Source organism: Castor canadensis, chromosome 13 (assembly GCF_047511655.1).
Source record: "Castor canadensis chromosome 13, mCasCan1.hap1v2, whole genome shotgun sequence".
NCBI classification, from domain to species: Eukaryota; Metazoa; Chordata; class Mammalia; order Rodentia; family Castoridae; genus Castor; species Castor canadensis.
The window spans coordinates 48,215,171-48,239,600 of NC_133398.1; the positions used below are offsets into that span (position 1 = coordinate 48,215,171).

General features: G+C 38.5%; 1 protein-coding gene across 21 annotated transcripts in view; it reads left to right on the top strand.

Moving 5' to 3' along the window:
* Elavl2 (ELAV like RNA binding protein 2) overlaps positions 1 to 24,430 on the top strand; it is a 153,189-nt gene that overhangs the window by 60,097 nt on the left and 68,662 nt on the right. For 10 of the 21 annotated variants that reach the window (XM_074051698.1, XM_074051701.1, XM_074051704.1 and 7 more), the window contains one exon: positions 22,452 to 22,542. The exons of 5 other annotated variants lie outside the window; for them this stretch is intronic. In XM_074051698.1, coding sequence (XP_073907799.1) covers positions 22,471 to 22,542 — 72 coding nt within the window. In that variant the 5' untranslated portion in view covers positions 22,452 to 22,470. Of the gene's footprint in view, positions 1 to 22,451; positions 22,568 to 24,430 lie in introns of those variants that run through there. 6 more of the 21 variants (XM_074051693.1, XM_074051691.1, XM_074051689.1 and 3 more) reach the window with 1 other exon arrangement.

The following is a 24,430-nucleotide window of genomic DNA, read 5'->3' on the forward strand; positions in this document are numbered from 1 at the left end:
ACTGTTCATCAGCCTTAGATTAGTCAACTGTTACTTCTTCCTTCATAAACCAATTGTCACATTAGTTAAAAAAAAAAAAAATCACTTCATGTCAGAGGTTTTTTTTTTTTTTTTTTTAATTTTTTGGTAGGCCTGGAGTTTGAACTCAGGGCTTCTGAACTCAGGCATTCTACCACTTGAGCCACACTTCCAGTCCATTTTGCTCTAGTTATTTTAGAGATGGGGTCTTGGGAACTGTTAGCCTGGGTTGGCCTTAAACTGTGGTCCTCCCAATCTCCACCTTTCAAGTAGCTAGGAGCATAGGTATGTGAGCTACTAGTACCCAGCTATACCTAGTTTTAAAAGTACAGTATGTTTTTCCTAGCTTGTACTCTGTGCTCTCAGGGGAATGATTCCAGCTCACTTTTTCTGCCTTTTTAATCATTGCTTCTAATACAGCCTCTGGTTAGACTTTCCCTGAACTTTCTCTCACCCTGCTCTGCCTTAGCGCACCCTCCCCCCACTTTACATACACACACACACACACACACACACACACACACACACACGACAGGGTTTTACTGTGTAGCTCTGGGTGGCCTTGAACCTGTGATCCTCCTGCTGCCTCCTCCTACTATGTTCCACTTCATTGATGTTCTTGAAGTCCTGTTTTCCACTAAAAGCTGATGCCTCTCTAGTCTGATTATTTCACTCTAGCCTCTTCTTCATGACACATCTGATGGTCCACTTGTCTTATGAAGGTATTTTACAGTAGCTCTCAATCTTGGTTGCACAGTAGAATCAAATCTGATGCTTATAAAAACATCAGTGTCTGGGCCCCTAGGAAAGATTCTTATTTGATTGGTCTGGGGTGAAACAGTGCATTGGTTATTTTAACTGTTTTACTGATGTGGTGTTGAGTACATGTGTTTAGGCATTTGGCAAGACCTGAACTGATAATATCACATGGGGTTTGAAAAATAGGGAATTTTATTGGATTGTTAATATCACATGGGGTTTAAGCTCATAAGTGGGGCTTTGCATGCTCCCTGGCATACCCTAAATTAACCTAATAATAGTTTTATCCCATCCAACAATATTATCTACCTTTTCCAGATGCCCATGTATTTTCTTACATTTTCTATTTATTGCCTTTTGCCTATGTTTAAACTTACTTAACAGGTTCAAGGTTCTCAGTAGTACTTACTCCATTTTGCGTTTAAGTAAAACATACCCTTTAAAATCTATTAGACATGAAAAGAAGCTTCCAAAGAGAATCAGACAAACAGCATCAGAACTTTTTTGAATAAAAAAGTAAACCAGGTCATGCGAGTGTCATTTTGAAATTTCAGTGGCTTTGATATTTAAAAGGGCTCTCCCTTTCTGTTCCCCTCTCTGTCCCACTCCCTTCTCTCTCTCTTCCCTCCCCCCATTCCCTCTGTATCCATCTACTGACGTCTCTGTTATTGAAACCACTGCAAATTTCCTGCTAATACACTTTTGAGTGCTTAATGTCCTTTTTTTTTTCTTGGGAGGGGGGTCTTAATAGGCCTCCAGTGCTGCCTTTACTTTGGAATTTAGTTTTTTTCCTACAAATTTCTTATAAATTCAGATGGAGTTTGTGAATGGTGCATTCTCTCTCCAGTGATAGAACACCAGTTGAAAGGGATAACTGTCTCAATATGAGGTAGGAGTTACATGAGTTTCTTATCTAGTATAGTCTGAGCTATATAGTTTTTCTCTATAAATTAGATCTTGACTGCTTAGATCCATTTTGATAAAATGAGGTATCAAGATTTTAATTGTTTTAGTTCTTCTTTCTTGGTACATAATTTTGTTTTTAAACTTCTTATGCTACTTTTTAAAAATTGCACAGACAATGTGGGCTTTCACGGCAGTTCTTTTGGAAGGTGACTTTTCTTCTGCAACAGATAAATGCCCTGGTACAGACACACGTTTCTGATGTCCTTGGAAGGACTTAGAAATCGCTCAAGTTTGGCTACTTTGAGACACTTAGTGTCCAAAATAAGGTAGCATTGCTGAAGACCAGACAGGCTGTTTTTTTAGCATATCAGTCAGCTTCCTGTAACCTTTTCTCTTCAAGTATGACCTCATCTGTGTCTTTAAGGACACAAAAGTTGGAATTCTTATTTAGGTCTCCATCTTTTCTTTGGGACTTGTAAATTAAGTGAACTGATTGAGGTAAATTTCCATGCAGTGGGATCCATTATCTCTCCTGCTTTAAGGATAATTTCATAAACTGCTGAGCTATTTTCCTCACTGTGGGCCTTCTTGGGTTTTGACCTGTTATTCCACTCAAGCTGGCACTGGTCACATGCATCAGAAATATCTGTTTACAGGTTGACCCAGACCTCTAGCAGCTGCTAATTGGCACAATAGGTTCAGTTTTCTGTTACAGCTGATTAGTACCAGGAACAGGAGTTTTGGGACATGAGGCAGAGGAGGAGTGAGTTACACTGGCTCCTATTGGAAGGGGATTTCTCTCGTTTTTGTTTGGTTTACCCAGAATACAATACAAAATTTGGAAAATATGTGATTAAGATTACATCATTTTGGTGATAATTGACTTTTAAGGGTACTGTAATTTTGGAAAGACCCTAAGTCCTACTTTTGTCCCCTTGAACACAGAACTCATGAAAAATTTCAATTCATAATACACTTTGAATGCACATACTATATATGGACTCTCTCATTTTGTGGCTGTTCAGTTGTGTTAACACATTTCCATGCCTTCTTTCTTTTTTGTTTTCATCGTTTTGCTTTGATGAATAGTGCTGCAGTGAACTCCCCGTTAATGGCTTCCTTCCTTCTCTAAACCTCTGTGGTGTTGATGGTATAGTGGTGAGCATAGAAGTAAAAGTATATGAAAATACATGTCCAGTGATGATGTGGGACCAATGAGTTTCCCAATCTCTGTTTTGCCAAGGAAAGCTGTTTAAAATAATTTGACACAACTGTGTTACCATCATCACTTCCTAGATGTTAGCTATCCAGAAGTAGGATATACGTACGTAATTTCAAAAGAGAAATTGAATGTGTTTCACTTTATAAAAAACTTAACTGCATTTCTTATTTTGCCCTGAATTGGTAAAAGATTTTTTGTCTCTACAAGGTCTAATGAAATGCTTGACACTTGGTCTGCTTCTTTACCTGCTGATAATGTTTCTTGTACATTACCAATTTACTGAGCTCTGACTTTCCAAATGAATTTTCTGATTAAAAAAATCAGAAATTGGTAGTGTGATGTAATGGGAATTACAGGCTGGAGCCCTTCCTTTACCCCACCTAGTTCAGTGACATTGAGCCAGTTTCTTCTCTGGGCTTAATTTCCTTCATTTGAAAAAAGAAGTGGTTGATCATAGATGCTTTTCAGTATCTCTTAGTTTTTTAACTTTCCACAATTGTAGAAATGTGTCTGTAAGGCTTCCACATACTCTATGGGGCTGCATCCCTAGGAACCAGTTGCCTCAGGGCTCATCTTTTCTCTTACTCTTCCCCTAGCATGTTGTGATGCACTTTTCTCCTACCCTCCATAGACCAAATACATCCAAACATGCTTCTTATCTTTAGGTCTCAGTTTACATGTTATTTCTCTAGAGAGGCCATATCTTCTTTTTTTATTGTTGTGTTGGGTTGGGGGTACATTGTGACATTTATAAAAGTTCTTAGAATAAGTCAAATAGATCATACTTGAATTCACCCCTTCCATCATTCTCCTTTATCCCCTCCTCCCCCCGTTCCTGGAATAGTTTCAACAGGTATCATTACATACATGTCTACACAGTGTATGTACCATATTCATCCTCCTACACCTTTTCTCTACCTCCTCCCCACCTCCCAATGGTACCAAGCCGCCCCCCACCCCCATCCCAGGCAGGAGTTCTGTTTCTCTCTTCTGTTCTCTGATTTGAGAGGCCTATCATCTGATCACTCTTTCCTTTTCCTGTTTTTCTTCATGGTGTGGAAAGCAGTTTTAAACACTAGCTTTGTCCTTTGGCTTGTTTAATACCTGTCTCTCCCACTAAATTCCCTATGTTCCTATCTTGGACACTGTCCAGCAACAGTGTCTGACGCATAGTAGGCATTCATGTGTGCCTCATCCCCTATATGAATATGTGACAATATGGCCTAGTACACATACCTTTCTCTGTTCTGTGCCCTCCTGTTTTATTTTTTTATTTAAAAATTTTTTTTCTCTCTGTCATCTAGATTAATCTCTCCTCACACTTACCAGATTGTGTCTTGTGTTGTGGCTCTGCATGCATTATATTCTTTGCTAGACAGTAAGTGGAGACCCCTTATCTGAGTCATCTTGAGTATCCAGCATGGTGTCCTGCATGTTGTGAGATTTGCATATTAGAATGAATGCAGATGTCATGGTCCTTCAAATGTGTTGATATTTGAGGCATATCTATTTTTTTCCTGTGTCCTTTTACTTGTGACTAAAACCTCAGTTGGAAGTTCCATCTCCAAGGATCCTTGATGTCTTTCCTGAATAATGAACCTCCTTGTTTTCATCTTTGTACTTGTCCAGAGTTGTACTGGTTTGCACAGCTCTGAAGTTATGTGTGTTTCTCCAGCTTAACAATTTTGCTTTTGCTTGCAGTTACTCCATTTAAGTGGTTTCCAGATTGTGAGCTGAGCTCTTACTGCCTTCCATCCTTGGCCCTTTGAGCATTTCCTTTTCAAGTTTATATGTTAGTTTCTCTTTGGCTATTTCTATTTTGGGGACTGAAGTGAAAGAGATGAGGAAAGGATAATCCTGCCCAATGAGTCATCTGGAAGTGACTCTACCACTTACGAGAGTAGAGGTTGACTACCTTTCTCAACTATGGGAATACATTTTAGGAATTTCCTGTCCTTTTGAGGTGTGAATTTGTTAGATATATTAGAAGATAAGATGGGCTCTCTCTGTATCCAGATATTTTTCAGTTACTATCTTGGAGTATCTAAAGACTCAGCTGAGCTCTCAAATGGGAGAGGGCATAAGGGCCCAGTGAGCAGTTGGATGAAAAAGTAAGAGAAAAGAGAAGGGCCAGGGTATAAGTATAAGACCATCAAGCAATTTGACTTCTTACCTACAGTTCTTCCTAGCTATCTCTGCCAAACTTCTCTCACCTTAACTTCCCATGCCTTGGAATCTCCATCTTTAGTATGCTTTCCTATAATCCCAAGCCTATCTGCCAAACCTTGGTGGTGAGGCAGGTTTGTAAGTAGGTTCCCTCGACCCCAATCAATAAATTCGGGTAGGATTGCCTCGTCAGCAGAATATACCAAGAGGTACAAAGTGATTTTCTTGGTATGGGATGGTGCATGGTAGTTATCTTCAGGATTGATTTTAGTTCATTGTTCTATTTAAAATGGCTTAATATCTTGTATGTTTTTAAGAGTACCAGACATTTAATGTTAATCACAGTTTACTGTCAATTTATTGACCATTTAAAAACCCTTCATTAAGTACTATGCTGAGATCTGAGCAAATGCCCACCCCGCACGTTGGTTTTGAATGATTGTAGGATATCTGTAGCGTGTGGTTCTTAAATTGGCATCTGGACATCACAGTCAGCTGTTTAGGAATCAAATGTTTTGACTTGACTATGTGTTGAACTTTTTTATTTTCTGTACTGGGATTTGAACATAGAGTTCTGTACTTGGTAGGCAAGAGTTCTAACACTTGAACCACACCCGAACCCTTTTTGCTTTAGTTATTTTCCATTACAATATCTTACTTTTGCCTTGAGCTGACTTCAGACCATGATCCTCCTAATTCTGCCTCCAGTGTAGCTAAGATTACAGGTGTGCCCTGCAATGCCTGAGATAGGGTCTTTCTAACTTTTTGCCTGGGCCGGCCTTGAACTATGATTATCCTGTCTTTGCCTCTGGAATAGTTGAGATTACCAGCGTGAACTATTGTGGTAGGCCCTTGAACGTTTTTATGTTAGAAAATTTTCTTAATTGATGCAGTGTGCTGTGGTTGCTTAAATATTTTTGTACTTAGAACATAGCATAGATAAATAATAGAGTTCCTGGTCTGCTTGAGGTATGTTTAAGATGGAAAAAAAATGTCTTTTGATAAGTAAAGTACATTTGGATCTGTATGTAGGAGTATGTATATTTGAATCTCCCAAGTTACAGTGTTTATGGCAGAAGACTTTACTGGAAGATAGAATTGTGTTCCTAGAAGAACATGAGAGCAGGTTAGTGTCTTTGTAACAATACCCTATTTTGTATAGTGTCTTGACATTTTTTTTTTTTTCGACCACAAGGCAGGGTCTCTCTGTGTAGTCTAGTTAGGCCTCAAACATCCTCCTACTTCAACCTCCTGATTACTGGGATTACAGTTTCTGCTGTACATGGCTCTGACAATTTTTATAAGCTGTTCTTTTTATCTGTTATTTTATTTCTTATAAAAACTGTATTTGCCAGGCATAGTGAGAGAAATTTATACTTTATTACAAAGGTTGAAAAATTGTTAGAGGTCATGGAACTACTAGGAAACAGATTTAGGGCTGGCAGGAGTTGTTTTTGGACTTTATATGAGCATTTGCTTCTTTCTGATCTGTTTCCATGTATTTGTTTTCTGTCAGTTTGAGGCCTGGGAAAGAAGAGGGTATTTTTTCCTCTGAGACACTCTTGTTGATATAAAAGCTTAAATCCCAAACTTCTTGCATGCTACATAGTATTGAGACTTGTCCTTTCTTGGCCTTTATTTACCTGGAGTTTGGAACTCTGTTGAACTGGACCAACGCTTTCCTTTTATTTTATTACTTACAACTTTGATGCTGCGGATTGAACCCTAGGCTTTAGCGTGGGCTATACCATTGAGTCTTACCTCCCCCACCCCAGCCTCAAGCTTTCATTTTAATACAAATGGGTACAGTTAGTTCTGATGTTTTACATTTGGGAAACAGTGTCTATATTTGACAGTCCTGGTTATGACTACAGGATAATTTTGGTTTTAGAATGAGCCAACACACTTAATTCTGTAACCTTGACACTTAGTGAAGAATGTAGTATGAATATTAGTGTGGGCCAGTATAGTTACAGATGTAAGCTAAGATTGTACTTTATATTTGATATTTACGTATTTGAGAGTTTAACTCATGAGGTCATAGTAAATTGGCCAAAAATCAGAGAAAGTGAATATACAAAGACTCATAAAGACTTAATACTCATAAATTTTATTAAATTGGAGATACTGGGTATGTGGAAAACCATTTTCTTTGTTTACTAGGTTAGAAATTTACCTCCCCCTTCTCCCAGTATTGAGCTTGAACTCAGGGCCTTGTGCTTGCTAGGCAGGTACTCTACTACTTGAGCCACTCCCCCAGCACTAGAAATCTGTCAGGTACCTGACAATGGAATACCAAGGGAGAACAATAAACACATATTAGTGTTTACATTTAAGTAAATATCAAGAATGTCAAGCTCTGTTTTGTAAGTTCTCTATTGTTTGACTGCATTACTGTTTTTTAATCTTATATAACTAGATTAATAAATATAAAATGATTATTGAAATGTACTGCTATTAAAGCCAAATGTTGATCTGTTCTTAGTTGATGTTTTATAACATCGCCCTGGAAGAAGACTGAATGAGTCTCATTTATGTGAGATTTTGCAGAACGGTGATACACACTGTGCACATTTAGGAGCTACACTTTACCTCACTGTGGAGATCGGATTGGAAGTTTTTGGTTTATTTATTTATTTCTTTTGGTATTTACTAGGGATTCTGAAAACAAAGTCAGTAACTTTTAAAGTAACACTCTGCAACTTTAAAAGTTTTGCAGTTGGTAGAGAGTAATTTAATGTGCCCTACAAAACCTTCAATTTTGGAGTGCCTCCAGCTTTTTATTTTTAGCTGTGGCTTTTTAGTTAATGAGAAGAGGTGAAAAGTATATTTTCGCTTGGTCTCTGCCTGAAATTACTGAGACTTTGAATGCTTTGAAAGTTCAAGAGATTCTTGGAGACCTTCATTGTGTTGTGGCATCCCCTCCTTGTCCAAATCTCTGTTTCTAGAAAATTCTATTTCTAGGGAAATAGGAAAGAAAGTTGAGTTAATTTCTTTGGATTTTAACAAAATTGTAATTGCTCTGATTTCTCCAAATGGGCCTAGAGGCAGTCTTGTAGTACTTAAAGAACTTACACAGGAAACAAAATGGGCAGCTTCAGGAGCCTGGAAGAATACATGAGATTCTGAGTCTAGTAAACCAGGCTGATCAAATTCCATCAGCTACCTCCCAAACCATTCACCTGCTGTCAAGTTGCCATCTAAAGGCAGTGCTTTGCTTCCTTCTGTTCTTGCCTTCAGAGAGTTTCTGCAAACCCTAGAATTGCCTCTCTTTCACTGCCTGCCCACTCTGCTGTGAAGCAGGTTTTCATGGGAATCTATTTGGGTAAATGAAGGCAGCAGAAAAAAGTGTGAAGTGAGACTTCTTTATACTTCTGTCGTACTTACCCTGTGTTCTACCTCCAAAATGTAATTTGTGATATGTCATGGAATAGCTTTTATTTTGAGAGTTTAGCTTGGAAGTTTAATGTTAATTCAAGGGCTTCTAGCTTAATTCGAAGTGATTTTCATCTTTCTTGTGTGCTTCCTTCTACCACCCTCTATCCTGGGGATAAAACTCTTCATGTACCTCTCTTTTCTATTCTCAAAATAGTCAGCTAGGTCTCCACTAACTTTCTCCTCATCCTCAGTCCCCTAGAAGAATAGGATATACTGAACTTTTTATGGACAAGATGGCTATTCAAAATCTAAGTAAGTATAAATATGTCTAAATGGATCTTGGTTTAGGGTGCTTTGATTATGTGTGGTAGTCTTACTAGGATGTTTAGTAATGCAGAATTGATGACTTTTTTTCCTCTGTTGGTGGTTGTGCTTATTCAATGGAATATTTGAATGGATAACTAGGTCTAAAACTAAAGATCCTCAATTTATATGGCCAGGATAAATCTGAAAGACTAATTCACTTCCAAGTCCAGCTCATCATTAGTTGTATCTATCCAGTGTCTATAGTGAAGTTTCTAAACATTTTATACTAGTGATGTATCTCTCCCCCAATTCTCTGGTTTTCTGGACCTCTCTACCAGCATGGAAGAACCACCTTCTAGATGGTTGACCTCTAAGCTGGGAGTGTGGACTTAGTTGCTGATCTATCCCTCCCTCACCCTTGTAGAGAAGCCACATTAAAATATGTAAATTGGTAAAGTTTTAAATGGCGAGCATGACTAAGTAAAAAAGATGTTGGATAGACCAAATAACATGCTTGTAGACTTAATCCACCCTCAGGTTTCCTGTCGTGACTCTGGTCTGCAGGTCTTGAGCATTGCAGGTCTGCTGCTTTTCATCTCTCTTTCCATCTGTCTGTTGGCTTTCTCCCAGGTCATGTGCTTGATCATAAGTGGGTATGATAACTGTTCTGTGCCACCTTTCCTTTTTTTCTCGTTTCACATATGATTCTGTAACCTGTTTTCAACTTTGTACATGAATTATTTAAGCAGTCTATTGTTGTCTTTCAAGTTCTTTTTTGGTTTTACTAAATGGTCATCAATACTGGCATTTATTTGAGTGTGCATTATATGAGGAAGATTTTTGGCTCTCTCTTCCTGTTGGTCAGGGCCACTACTGGGTCTTGTTAACCATGCTGTCAAGATAGGTTGACCTTTTTACCATAAAGACCATCCGAAGTGGCCACCTGGCTGTTTCTGTTGGCGGTGTTTCTTACTAGGTCTTAGTTAATGTGTAGGAACCTTGATGTATAAATAGGAGGATACACTGGTTTGCATTTTCTTTAGTTCTTAATATTGGAAGCCAACTATCTTCAGTCTCAGTGAGTGAAGATATTGGTCATTTTCAGTTAGATAAGAAGTTACTTTGGAGAAACCTTGCTGTGTCTTGCCCAGCGATGCATAGTGATCTTTCTTGATCTAATGGTCGTGACTTTGTGAATGTTCCAGTGCAGTGGAAGTCTTCTCCAGTACTAATTTACTTCTCTTGCCTCTACTGCAATGATTTCCTTCTCCCCAGCCTTTTTACTCTTCTGGAAATGGAGAGTGAAAAAACACATCCTGATACCTCAGCTGAGTTCCAAGGCCCATCCTTTGGTGTGAACCCTTGACAAAAAATGACTTTATAAAAGTATGTGGGGATGGCCAAAGGGCCTATAAAAATGCCATTTGTAAGCCATTTGTCTTCCCTTGTAGTGTTTCTCAGTCAGAGGTTGGCAATCAAAATCAAGTCAAGGAACTCTTGTACTAGATCTAAAGAGTGCACTTGAGTTTATCTTCACTCTCTTTTCAGAAAAAGAGTGAAAAACTTGGGATTGGGGCTCAAGTTCTTCAGAAGAACAGTTTGAGGGTCCTTTTGTTCAGATCATCTGAGATTAAAGTAGTGGATGATAGTGAAATTTTTCTTTTTGGACTGACGGGAAGTGATTGCAGTCATAACTGCTCCAGACGGGCATGTTGCCTGGTTCCTAGGAGGTACTTTCTGACAGTCTCGTCAGAAACAGGTGGTTTGCACGTTACATCTACTGTACTGAGTGACCTCTTCTCAAGAAATATGTACTTTATACAGGATAACCTGGTGGTAGGGAATGGGTACTCAGAACCTGAATCAGAAGAACCTCAGCCTGTGATTTGTTGTGATTTCAAATTTTGATCATAAGGCAGAAGTCTAGTTTAATGTAACATGCATTGTGAATGCTCTGCTTACTCTCCTGTTATTCTCAAGTATTTTAAACATCAAGAAGCAAAATGCCTCATTTCTTTTTTCTCACATGCATGTCCAAACTCAGAAATTTAAGTTAGAGGTAGTTTCCATAGCAGCAGTGGCTTTGCCCTTTTATCTTTTTCTTAGATAGTGAAATATTTAGCATAGGTCAGCCAGAGAGATTATTATTCCTGGCTGTGAGTTCTTAAAAGTTTCCTTGCATGCCTTTGGCTTCTTGGGACACATGAGCTCCATCCGGGCAGAATGTGCATGTTTTGTGCACCTTTGTTTTCCCTTTGTCCAGCACAGTGCCTGACAGATCCATCCAGTGAATCAGGGGGGTTGCTTTCTGGCCTTGGGCGGCTCCTGTGCTCTTCTTCCTGATGACATTTTATATAGCAGATCTTGGCAGGCTGGAGGAGAGAGGTGTTAACTTCAGGTGTGGTCTTGGTTTGATTCATCCTTGATGAGATTTCCTTATTTTAAACTGTGATGTGATGCCAGTGGAACACACCTGTCTTCCCCTCCTCTCTCCCTTGACTACTAAGGCTTGCATTGTTTCAGCAAATGCTTGCAGCTAAGGGTTTTTTGGTTTGTTCATGTTAATGCTGATTCAACCTGAAACTTGAGCTTATACTTTAAGAGTTAGTAGCTATATCTGGAAAGGGGTATGTGCTAGTGGTGGAGCACCACAGCCTACTATTAAATCAGCTTTCTCCTTCATAAACAACCTGAGATCATTTTGATGCCAGCAACTACATAAGACTACAATGGAAAAATCTTTCTTGACAAGGAATGTAAAACCACATGGATACGTGGGCCTTTTATGTTCAGCCTTGCATCTCACTTCATGGCAGTTCATCCTCTTGCTCATTGTAGCTCTCTCTTTGCATTTATTACTGAGGAGACAAAAGTATAGCTAAGGCTTATGTGGATAGGTATGGATGGGCTCAGCAATTCACAGAAGGCTTCCTGGAGGCACCATATCCACTGTTCTCATGCTGAGGATGTTTCTGTTAGCCAGGGAGAAGAAAGGTAGTGAAGCTGGTGCAGATGGAGAAAAGAGGTTGAGTAACAGTGGGAAGCAGCCTGTGAGTAGAACTACTAGAAGTTTGTTAGAACTTATTGTGTGCCATGGGAGTGCTGGGCAAATGGATGGAGATGTAGGTGGGAACCAGGTCAAGCCTGATGCTTCATTAAGGAGTTGCAGTGTTGTTTTATAGGCAATTTAGAGTCAGCACAGGCCTTGCAAAGAGAGATAGTTGTGTATGCTGACCATTTGGAGAAGATTGGTGTAGTCATGGAATGGAAGGTGCATTAGAGAAGGGGAAACTTTAGAAGCAAAGCAGTTGGGAGGCTTTAGATGGAGTCTTAGACTGGGTTTCAAATCCTAGTTTCTCTCCTTAGTGCCTGTGCATCAGAATCTTCATTTGTAATTTGAAGGTAATGTATACAGCTCATAGTGCATAAAAGGATTAAATGAGATTTTGTAAAATATCTTGCTGGAGGCCTGGCACAGAATGAGGGATCAATAAATAGTAGTTTCTTTTACTTCTCCACTTTTTCCTACCTCCTTTTAGTGATAGGATTTGTTGAATTCTACTAGGAAGGGCAGTCACATCATCTGAACCTCTTTTTTTATAACAAAAGATACCCTCATCTTGTGGAGAGTTCAGGATTCCTTATTTTCCATGTCTTTTAGTTAAACAGGATCTTAGAACTGGGTGTGGTGGTTCACAGCTGGAATCCAGCACTCAGGATGCTGAGGCAGGAGGATTGCAAATTCAAGGTCAGCCTTGGCTACATAGGGAGACCATTTCTCAAAAGGACAAACCAAAATGTGATCTTAAAGTTGTTAGTGTAGGCTTAGAATAATAATGTTTAAATTTAGATTGATTTGAATAATAATAGGAGAAAGAAAAGGTAGGAGACTGTCTGGTGTTATATGGACATATTTGGATCATTTTCCTGATTGTGAATTGTAAATACATTGATACCATGTGATAGATCTTGTAAGATGCATGTTATCATTCTCAATTCTATAGTACAATTATGGATGGGACTTTACACTACTGCTCTATTTGTAAATAATAAATTCATATATAAGTAGAAGTGGCTTGAATCATCTTGGAGTACTCATTAGGAAAAGGAACAGTAATTTGTAATCTTAAATATTAAAATTCCAAAGGATTGAGCATCTGAGCACGGGAAGACCCAGTTGAGGAAGATGGAAGGTATGTACACTTTTTAGGGGGAGGGGCATCTACTTTTAAAAGGAAGGTAGATTAAAATAGACAAGACTGTAATTTGAATGCGAACCGCTTAAGACTATTGGCACCCTGTATATTTAAATACAATCTTTGGAGGTCTGGGGTTAAAAATTGCAGCAATTTAAGTAAAAATTCCCTTCTTTCTGAGTCACCACTTGTGTTTGTGTGCTAAATGTAGTTTAACATAGCATCTGCTTCAGAGGCCTAGGACAGGAGATGACAGTCATGATTAGGAAAAGTCTGCACACTGTACTTCCTGTCCACAGTGTTCCCTTTTCATGTTTGAAGTTGTTAGCAGAACCCTGAAGCCTTGTGCATTTAGACATTGGGAGAAGAGGACAACCCAAGCCTCAACCATGGAAATTTTCTATGGTAGCATTTGAAAGAAGCATCTTCCTTCGTCCAACAATAATAATTGCCCCAAATATTCACTTTGCACTTTAGAGTTTGTAAGATGTTTTGATATATTATGTCAAAATATGTGCGTGTGTGTCCGTGTGTGTATGTATATATAAAGTGAAAGTCTTCAAAGAGCACGGATGCTTTTACCCCTCCTCTCCCTCTTCCCAGAGTGGAAATAATTTAAAGACTAAATGCCTTTGTGGTTTGAGTCTTAGAAAAATTTTCTTACATTAAAATGTAGTCTGTCATTATATCTGCACCTCCTTTCCTCTCTTTTTAACCTATGGGAGGTAGATGGATCCTGCTTCTCAGCAACAGCACTAGCTTTCTCCTTTTAGCATTAATTCTTGTGTACATTGCTAGGCAGCAGATTAACTAGAAATTTCCTTGTGATACTCTCCTTTAGCAATCTCCTCCCCTCTTTGGAATCAATATTAGTGAAGTCATTTTAATTAAATGCAAATTCTTGCCTCTTGTTTTTAAAATTGTAAATAACTAGGAGCTTAATGATAATAAAAAGTCATAGATCTTCCTGGGCATATTTTTCCTAGCTGGGATGTAGACTTTTAGGAAATTTGTCTTTTGGGAGAAGAAGGGGAAGAACTGGACCAAAGGAAATAAAGTAACTTTCTTGGTGTGAATCTTGTCTTTTTAAGATGCTCCAGCTTTCTTTACCAAATAATTCAGACATGTTTCTGAATCAAATGTATATGTCTCTTGAGACTATTAGGACATTACACATCAACTGAAAAGAAAAATGCTTCATGGGCTAATACCAGTAAATGAGATGTTCAAAGAGGAAGGGTTGTTGGCCTTTATCAAGGATGACAGTGGATGGGGGAAGAGTGCACTTGCACTGCTCTTTCTCTGCAGTGCCTTAATGAATGATAAGGTTTTATATGCCCTGAGGTAGCATCTCTTAATTTTCAGTTTTTCCAAAGTCTTACAGAAATATTCATCACCTTCCAGCATTAGTAAGGAAATGTGTGTATATATATATATGTGTATATATATATGTGTGTCTATATATGTGTGTGTGTATATATGTATACATATATGTGTATATATATGTGTGTGTGTGTGTGTGTGTGTGTGTATATATATATATATATATATATATATATATATATACACACACACACACACACACACACACCTTATTCTGTTAGTTGACATTTTAGATGCCTTTATTTTGGTATAAACTGCTTGGGGTTAAATACTAACTATAGCATTTGGTTTTCTTTGTAAGTCCTGCCAAATGACTGTGAACAGTAAAATGTTAGCTAAAGTGACCAGATGGAGGATTTTGGCCCTTTATAACATTTGTGTGTTAAAAAATGATATTTCTGTCCAAAAGCCTTGTCTTTTATGTTCCTTTTAAGAGTAGGCATTCTTTCTGTGCTCCAGCTTAAATATGACAGAATATTTTAGTGTCTATCCTGCAGAGGAGCTATGTTTTTAACCTACCTAATGAAAACACTAAACTACTGGGATTAATTTGAGGATTTCCAATCAGGTTTTCACAATTTGTACTACCCTGAGGGGGTTCCCCATAGCTATGATTTTTGTTGAAGACTGTGAAGCTAATGCAATTTCTATGTTGATTATTACGTTAACTGTCTTAATTTAGCAGTTCAAATCTATCTGCCTATACCAAACAAAAACTCCACTACAAAAAATGTGGGAGTAGTTGATTTTATTATTGTACTCATGTCCCTTTTTTAGGTCTGTAGCCAAATAATGATATGGAAATTAATTAGGCCCTCTGAGGTTGGAATGAAAGAAAGAGGGTGGAATTGATTCATCACCAGGAAGTAATGGCTTTAGTATGTTCCGACCTATAACCAAGACTGAGTTAACCCACAGCTTAACCTTCACTACCTCAGAGGTGGATAAGTAACCCTGTTCAAAATACAGGTTTAAAAGTTTACTTCCTGTCACAGAATGTAAGTTTATTCTCATTACCTTGATCCACTTTGTTTTTAAATCTTTGGGGCAACTTTGAGATACTTTCTTATTTTGTATTCTCAACTTTTACAGGGCTCTTATAGGTTACAAATCAGTTTATGACATAGTACTTTCAGTAAGTGCATCTTTTAAGTTACTGATTTTTTATTTTATATTTGCTGTTAAATGGATTGGTTGTTCAGTTCTTTTGTAATGTATCCGTACATAAGTATAAACTTTGTTTCAATATAAATTCAGATTTTTTAGTGTGTTTTCTTAAAGAAGATTTTTTCCCCCCTCTCTTTAAGACACAACTCTCTGTAGACACTCTTTTGTTTGTCAGGTTTTCTTAGTCCATAGCATGCAATGTTTTATGGTTTGTTTGAATGTAAAAAGGTGGACTCTAAAAGTTTTCTAATGATGGACTTAGTTTATTCATATGTAATTAGTGTGTAGTGTCTCTGACATCCTTTCCCTTGGTATCACCCTGGTTGGAGTCACTGTCATCTTACACCTGGGTGACTGCAGTTGCTTCTCCACTGGCCTAACTGCTTCCAAACTTGCTGAGTCCTCCTGCATACCCACTCACAATTTATTTTCACAGTAACTACTGTTACTCTGTTGCTTAAAACCTTTGTCCCGGTTTCTTTTTTATGGTGACCTTCAAGGCCCTATGTGGTTTGGCCTCGTTACCTCTTTGACTCATCTCTTCCTACTCTTCCTGTAGCTCCTCACTGTTCTATACAGCAGACCAGCTTTGCTATGGGTGGTCTCTGCCTGGAAAATTCCTCTTCTAGGTATTCACATGGGGACTGTATTTGTTTCCTGTTGCATAAATCACTGTGAACTTAGTGGCTTAACACAACACACACTGTCTTACAGTTCTGAAGGTCAGAAGTCCATGCAAAGTAGATTTCAGTGTGCTAAGATGAAGATGTTGGCAAGACTGCATTCCTTCCAGAGACTCAAGGAAAGAGTGTGTCCTTACCTTTTCCAGCTGCTAGAGGCTGCCTGTGTTCCTTGGCTAGTAGCCCCTTTCAAAGCCAGCTATAGCTTGTTGAGTTCTCCTCGTGCTGTATCACTCTGACACTGACTTTCCTGCCTCTTTCTCTCACTTACAAGGATTTGTAATTACATTGGGGACCCCCCCATGTGTAATCCAGGATAATCTTTTTCAAGATGAGCTGATTAACAACCTTAATTCTTTCAGCAACCTTAATTGCCTCCTTGCCATATAATATGACACACTGATAATCTTGGACATGGGGTGGGGCTTTATTCCATCAACTACAGCAACCAACTCATACATCTGTCTTTGAAACCTCAACTCAAAGCTTACCCTCTCATTCAGTAAGTACTATCTGATACCTGAAAGTACCTGTCCCCCTTGTCTACACTGTCAATCCCCGTATTCTGTTCTACATTTTCATTTATTCCAAATCACACTTATGTAGCTATATGTGTTCACTCTTGGTCTGCTGTACACATCTCCCATTGTAGCTGTTTACTTCAGGTCCCTTCATTGCTGTACGTCAAGCACCTAACACTGTCTTTACCTCATGGGAGTTGCATGCCTAACATGGCATGGAACCTAGAATAAAGAGACCTGGAATGGACCTAGCATAAAGAGAAGGACTTGGGACTTTAAACTCATTATCTTAACCCACTAACCTCAAAGCTCCTTACCCTTCCAGCTCTGGAAGTACAAGCCCTCAGAAAGGCTGGCATTGCAGAGACTCTACTTTGTCTGTGGCAGTGAGTCATAAAGGGCCAAGAGATGGTGTTTGCTACCAAAGAACACTCTTCTTGTGACTCACAACTGTTCCTTTTGCTGTCTCTGGAAGCTCTTTGGACCTTTGTTAGCCCCAAGGCCAAAAAATTTGAGGTTGAGGAATCCACTGAGCTCTTGAGACAGAATGGAATGGGATGGGGTGGAGAGTTGACCATTCTAGGACTGAGGAAATCACATGAAACTTATAGCCAAAATTATTTTAGGAACCACAAAGCCAAACATACTAATGGCTCATTCTTAGAACTGATACCTTAGCCTCTGCTTAATTCAGAAAAGCAAGGAATGTATCATGAAGATGCCATTTTAGTGATTCAAATGGGAAAGAGAAAGCATTTGCTGTAGGAATGGTGTCTCAAACAGGTGCCCTATGTGTTGGCCACTTACCCAGCTCTCATCCTTAAGTTTTTCTTTTTTTTTTTTTTTTTTTTTATCTTGTATTCAGTTTCATTTATTTTTTTTTTTTCATTTTTCTTTTATTATTCATATGTGCATACAAGGCTTGGTTCATTTCTCCCCCCTGCCCCCACCCCCTCCCTTACCACCCACTCCGCCCCCTCCCGCTCCCCCCCTCAATACCCAGCAGAAACTATTTTGCCCTTATCTCTAATTTTGTTGTAGAGAGAGTATAAGCAATAATAGGAAGGAACAAGGGGTTTTGCTGGTTGAGATAAGGATAGCTATACAGGGCATTGACTCACATTGATTTCCTGTGTGTGGGTGTTACCTTCTAGGTTAATTCTTTTTGATCTAACCTTTTCTCTAGTTCCTGGTCCCCTTTTCCTATTGGCCTCAGTTGCTTTAAGGTATCTGCTTTAGTTTCTCTGCGTTAAGGGCAACAAATGCTAGCTAGTTTTTTAGGTGTCTTACCTATCCTCACCCCTCCCTTGTGTGCTCTCGCTTTTATCATGTGCTCATAGTCCAATCCCCTTGTTGTGTTTGCCCTTGATCTAATGTCCACATATGAGGGAGAACATACGATTTTTGGTCTTTTGAGCCAGGCTAACCTCACTCAGAATGATGTTCTCCAATTCCATCCATTTACCAGCGAATGATAACATTTCGTTCTTCTTCATGGCTGCATAGAATTCCATTGTGTATAGATACCACATTTTCTTAATCCATTCGTCAGTGCTGGGACATCTTGGCTGTTTCCATAACTTGGCTATTGTGAATAGTGCCGCAATAAACATGGATGTGCAGGTGCCTCTGGAGTAACAGTCTTTTGGGTATATCCCCAAGAGTGGTATTGCTGGATCAAATGGTAGATCGATGTCCATCTTTTTAAGTAGCCTCCAAATTTTTTTCCAGAGTGGTTGTACTAGTCTACATTCCCACCAACAGTGTAAAAGGGTTCCTTTTTCCCCGCAAGTTTTTCTTAAGCATTTCACTGCTTATTCATGTGCTATAGTCTCCTACCTCGAGTTCCCCAGAGGAAGATGTTTTTTGGCGAAGGCTGTGTTTTTTTTTTTTTTTGTTGTTGTTGCTGTTGTTTTTGTGAAGGTTTAGCTCTTAAACTTAAGAGATGAATGTCTTCTCTTCATACTGTAACTTGGCCTTTAGAGGTTGTCAGAGGGAAGGTGCACACTGCCCCAGTGATGTAGTACTTGTGGCGTTTCTAACTGCAGATAAGTGTGGAGCCCAAGATCATTTTATTCAAATTAGACTTTTTAGTCTAATACAGATGCTGTCCTTGCTCTAGCCATGATTCTTTTTAGAGACAGTATAGTATCATTTATGTTTGCCTCAATTCCTAGACAGTATCAAATTAATACCATGTGAGCTCATAACTTAAGCATAATGGTTTCTAAACACCTTGGTGTAAAAATCTGTTTTTTTTTTTTTTTTTTTTTTTTCATTTACCATTTGCTTTTGTCATTGTCCTAAAGTCATGCCCAAATCCCATATGCCATATGTCCATGACCCTACTGGCCAGAGGCTTGGACAGATTATGCTGTGCTTTGGGATTTCTCTTGACTTCCACCTTTTTTATGAAAAGTTGGTGTAAGGTCTTGAGATAAAAATACCCAACTGATCACTTGAGATATACTTTCCTTTGTCATACCTTATAGTAGAAATTTGGATTTCACTGGTTGAGGGTGGCTGGTGGAGTGTGCCAAAATTTGAAAATATCTCTGGTGATTATGAGGTTAGGTAGAAAAACAAACTCCCAAGTTTGCTTGCATTTACAGAGTGATGTGCCCTTTCCTTCTCTAATTTTTGAAACTGTTCTTGTCCTTAGCATTATGCAACCTCTTGGCATGGGGGTGGGGTGGGTTTGGGTGGGGGCCTTGCCAGCAGATAGAACTTTATGATCAAAGACAGAGAGAGTAAGGCACTGGACTGTTTGAAGGACATGGAGGGGGTCAGATTTTCAGGTACTGAAATGATCAGATTGGTAAAAGTAGTAGAGGATCTCAAGTGTTTAAGTGCAAGCTGAGTAGCTTGCACTTAATTTTGACAGGCAGTAGGGTACTGTTGAGGGTTTAGGAAAATCTTCCTAGGGATAGCGTAGTGTAAATTAGGATGAGGAGGGACATTTTGGGAGGCTAATTTTTGGATCAGAGGAAGGTTAGAGCTCAGATCAGCTTTACTTTTTTTTTTTTTTTAAATGGTGCTAGAAATCAAAACCTAGGATCTTGCACATGTTAGGCAAGTGCTGTGCCACTGAACTCCACCCCCAGCCTGACAGCTCAGCTCAGAGCTGGACAGTAACCATAGCAACTGAGGGGGGCATACTGGACCAGCTTCACTGGGAACTCAGCAACCTGCTATGACTTTAACCCACAGAGTTCTTGTCCCCTCATTAGGGAGATTGTAGGTTGTGGAAACTTTCTGTCTCCACATAGACATTGTATCAGGTGAATTTAATGAGAATTCTTGGAATATATTTCAGATGTTTTGATTAGCAGTTAGTCTTGTTTGGAGGCTGCCTGCAAAAAGTTTGAAAAAAGCCAAGAACCTGATTACCTTAGTTTTTAGAATTTTTTCTTTTTAAGTCAGGAAGACTGGAAAATAGAGACTTTTCATGTTTTCTTACTGATCAGGAAACTGTTGGGGCAGTTGGGCTCCTCAAATTCTTATTGGTCCCAGATATGAGAAATAAAGTAATAGCATTGGTCTCACAATTCCACTATTATAAGAAACTAGATATTGAAGTACATGAAGGGCTATTAATATAAAAATTTAAAATTCAGCCTATAAACTCTGTATGGCCTTTTGGAAGTAAACTTTGTAACTGTGAAAAGTTAGAGTCTACCTTTCTCTTCTATAAGTAAAATCCATGCTCTCAGCCAAGTAACACCTTACTGTTACCTGTCAGAGTCCAGTGAAATTGTAGGTTATTCTAGATTGATGTATGCTAGCGTGCCTTTTCGTAAGTTATTACATGAAGAGTATCCAGAGGAAAAGCAGTCTGAATTGGCATAATTGATGTCTAAATTAAGAGGTGAACATATATTGAAACATTATTTTTTTAAGTCTTAGATTTAATGGCTCCGCTTTACTGGAATATGGTCTTTTTTTCCTTCCAAAGAGTTTCAGAGCCAGTGGAATCTATAAATAGTGCACAGCCCGGTTGTCTGTGGTGGATTGAGTAGAGCAGAATCGCCTGTCCTTAAGTGAAGGGGAAGTAGCTTTACATTTTTAGTAACTGAATTGTTGGCCAGCATAAAGGTAAGGGCCATGTGAGCAACTTATTTATAACTTCCCATAAAGGTATGTGTCTGCCTCAAGCGGAGAGACTGTCTGAGGTGCTGGCAAAGTAAAAGTGCAGGAGAATCATTTTCCATACACAGCCTTCCTAGTTGGTTCATTAAGGAGATTGTTCACATCACGGGGCTTTCTGAAAGAGGAGTATCAATGGATTAGCTCATTAGTGCCCACCTCCTGTGGGATAGGAGAGACTGCCGGGCTTTAAATTTGAGTCTGATTTTATATAGTCAGGGATGTTCAGGTACCAACCCTTGAGGTTATTCTGGATGTGAATTTAGGCTGGGTTTACCTCTTGGTCCTCCTAGCCTATTCATATTGTCTAGCCACAGTTGGGTTCTTGTCAAAATATTTCCTAGGTAGAAAACCTCTTTCACAGGTTCAGTTTGGCACTAAGCAGCTTTTCTGTAAAATAAAGAACACAGGGTGAGACTAGAAAATTCTCTGGCTCTAGTGGAAGAAGGGAGGAAGGGTAAAGTATTTTCATGGCATCCTGTGAACATGTTAATCCTTTTGGTAGGTGCCAGAAAATGGGACCCATTGTTTTACATGTATGTATATTTGTGTCACCGCTAGCATTCTGAGTAAATCACTTGCTGCTAGGCTTAACTCTAAGGATGATAATTTTAAATTATAAAAACATGAGACATTTTTGGCTTTCCTTTGTTGTTCATTTTCAGAGATGAAGTTTTCTTCCTATTCTGTTACCTACTTAAGGGCTCTACATAGATGTTTAAAAGTAAACTTTGGCTTTTCTGCCAGTATCACGGCTCTTGTTTAGTATTCTGGCAAGTTGTAGTAAGTGGTAAATGGCCCATTAACTACATTGGAGGCCTCATAGCAGCACTAATTTCAAAGCGTGCTGGGTTTACAATTTACATATTAAAAAATGTTCACTTGATTTTGTTCAGGGACAAAGCTGACATCCTATACACACATTACTCTAAACAATCCTATTTATTGGTCCAATTATTTCAATTGAAAGGTGCTGGTTTACTGCCTCTCAGTATATGTGAGCAATTCTCAGGGAAACTGTTAGGACTAGTTTGACTATAGTGGCGGAATAACCTCACAGGGTTTCAATTCACTTTTAATTTTAAGTCCCAGGATTAAGGATCATTTGTAGTATAATGTAACAGTGTGGGCAAATATAGCTTCTCTTAATGCCCTTCTGATATTTTGGGGAAAGAGTGCTTTTATGCAAAGCAATCACTTATGAATTGCATGACCACTTTTCTCACTATAAAATTTCATTCACATTTCTTCCCTTTTCCCCACATCCTTAAAAGTAAGGATAGCGTGTAGTATTTTGCTTCATTTTATTTATTTTTTTAATTTTTGAGATGTGGTTTAAGGTAGTTCTTTAGGCTAGATTCTAAGTTAACTATTTCATATTGTCTTAAAATCTGGCTCTTAATTAAAAATGCTTACATTTGTGTAAGAAAACATGTTAAAATGAATTTGGAAAGATTAGATTGGAATTGCCTCAAATTTAATTAAGCCACACTGCATGGACGTGTTGGGAATATCAATACAATCACTGTAAATTTTGTACAAACTGATTTGTTGCGTTACCTTGCTCATCTAACATACGGTACTTTTTGTGTCCATATTGCAGACGGCAACTCCAAACTAACATGGCAGTCAGACTGTGTGATGTGGCTTCTCTGCTTAGAAGTGGTTCGTGGGCAGCAGAGCCTTGGACCGGGGTCTGTGGGATTTTTCTTAAATTCTGTAGGCTACTTTTTTTTAGCATGTTGCAGAAGTGCTGAGGCCATACCAAACACTTGAATCTTTAATTTGGCAAAGTAATTATTCTTGCATTTAACCTATTATGGTATGGCCATCGTTAGGACTTAAAGCACATTGCAATTTTACCTGTAGTGGTATATGTAGATCAGAACCGTGCTGTTGTATGTAACTTTTTATAATCTAAATTAGGATTTAGTGCAGACTCAAAAGAGTGACAAGCTTTTTCTTGAAAACAAAAAAAGTTTTGGTATGGTCTGAATATTAAGTTACCATAATTCTTTACATTCTGTTACTATGTATTTTTTTGGTTACTACATTTTGAAGTTATTTACAATTCCTGATGCTCCAAAAAAAAAAAAAAAGTTGAAATTGTAAATCTGGCTGAAAATTATTTGCCCAGTAACTGTTGAAAGACTTTGCATTCTGTGAACAGTTGTGTTGAGCCTATCAATGGAATATGCATTATTTGTAAAATATAGCACATTAGTATCATTTTATTCTGAGCAGATGGTCCTATAGCTGAAAGATGCTGTAATTTTCAGCGCACACAGCCTACTGCAGCTGTTCACTTGAATGTTGGCTTAGGAGCTTATTCTTGCCACCTGAACATGGAAATGTGCAATTAAGTGAGGGGTGTTTGTTGTCCTTGCTAAATCCTGCTAATTTCAGTCAATGAACACTTTATATTTCAAATGCTGTACCAATGAGATTTAGTCTGAATCTCACATTTGGGGTTCTACACATACCCTAACTTTAGAATAACAATTTGTTTTCATTGTCCTTGGTCACTTTTGTCTTGTAGTTAATTGTTGCCGTATGTGCTGGGCAAAGGTTAGCCTCCACAAAAATTTTGCTATGGAAAGAGTTATCTCAGCTAACCTTCTACAAACTGGAACAGTGATGCTTTATTAGGAAACCTGAAATCTCTCTTCCCAGTTTCAAATAAATTTGTTAATTATAGTAAGAACCATATCTTGAATTATTTGATTTTTTTTCATACAGGTTTCCAAAGGTTTGTTTTCCTTCACTTCCTTAATATTCTCTGAGAAATACCCACCTGAGAAAAGTAGCTTGGAGAATAAACACCCATTTCTTTGACAAGGAAATGAAGCCATGGAAGGGTTGCAGGTTGATCCCTATTTCCTGGCTATTCTGGCGGAGTCTGTTTTTTATCCCCATAGCATTGACTCTTGTCCATTTTGACCAGGCTGAATTTGGTCCAGTTGACCAGTTGCAATCTGTCCTGTGTTGCTTTCTTTTATAAGCATCTTTTGACAATAGAGATTTCTTAATTGCTGAAGTACCTTTTTATTTTTCTGAGACAGTTTGCTTTTTAAAAGACAGCTTTTTTTTTTTCTGTTTCCTTATAACCCCTTTCCTCTCCACTTTGCTTTTCTTTGTCTTGCATTCTTTGCCTTTTCTATGTTAAAATGTCCCTAAAACTAGCATCCCATCAATTCAGAGTTGTCAGTTTTGAGCAGTTCTTTGGGGTAGCTGAGAGGTGTATTGGATGAAATATCAAGGATAATCTTTCCAATGATGCTTTTGATTTTTGGATTCTTCAACAGTGTTGGCTCTCCAAAGTCAGATAGCTATTGGAAAATGCTCTTGGCAAGTTTGGGGCTGTGGTTTGTGACTCTGTTGTTCAAAATGCATTGGATTTTTTTTTTTTTTTTAGGAAACTAAATGCAAGCTTGCTTTAAGAAGTGACTTTTAAAGTAGCTTGAACAGTATGAGGCCATTTTCCCCAACTCTGCTGTTTACGTTTATCCTCTATTTGGAGTTTATGGACACCTTATTACTTACATTTTCAGCAGGCTTACATGCTCATATGAAAGTTCCTTG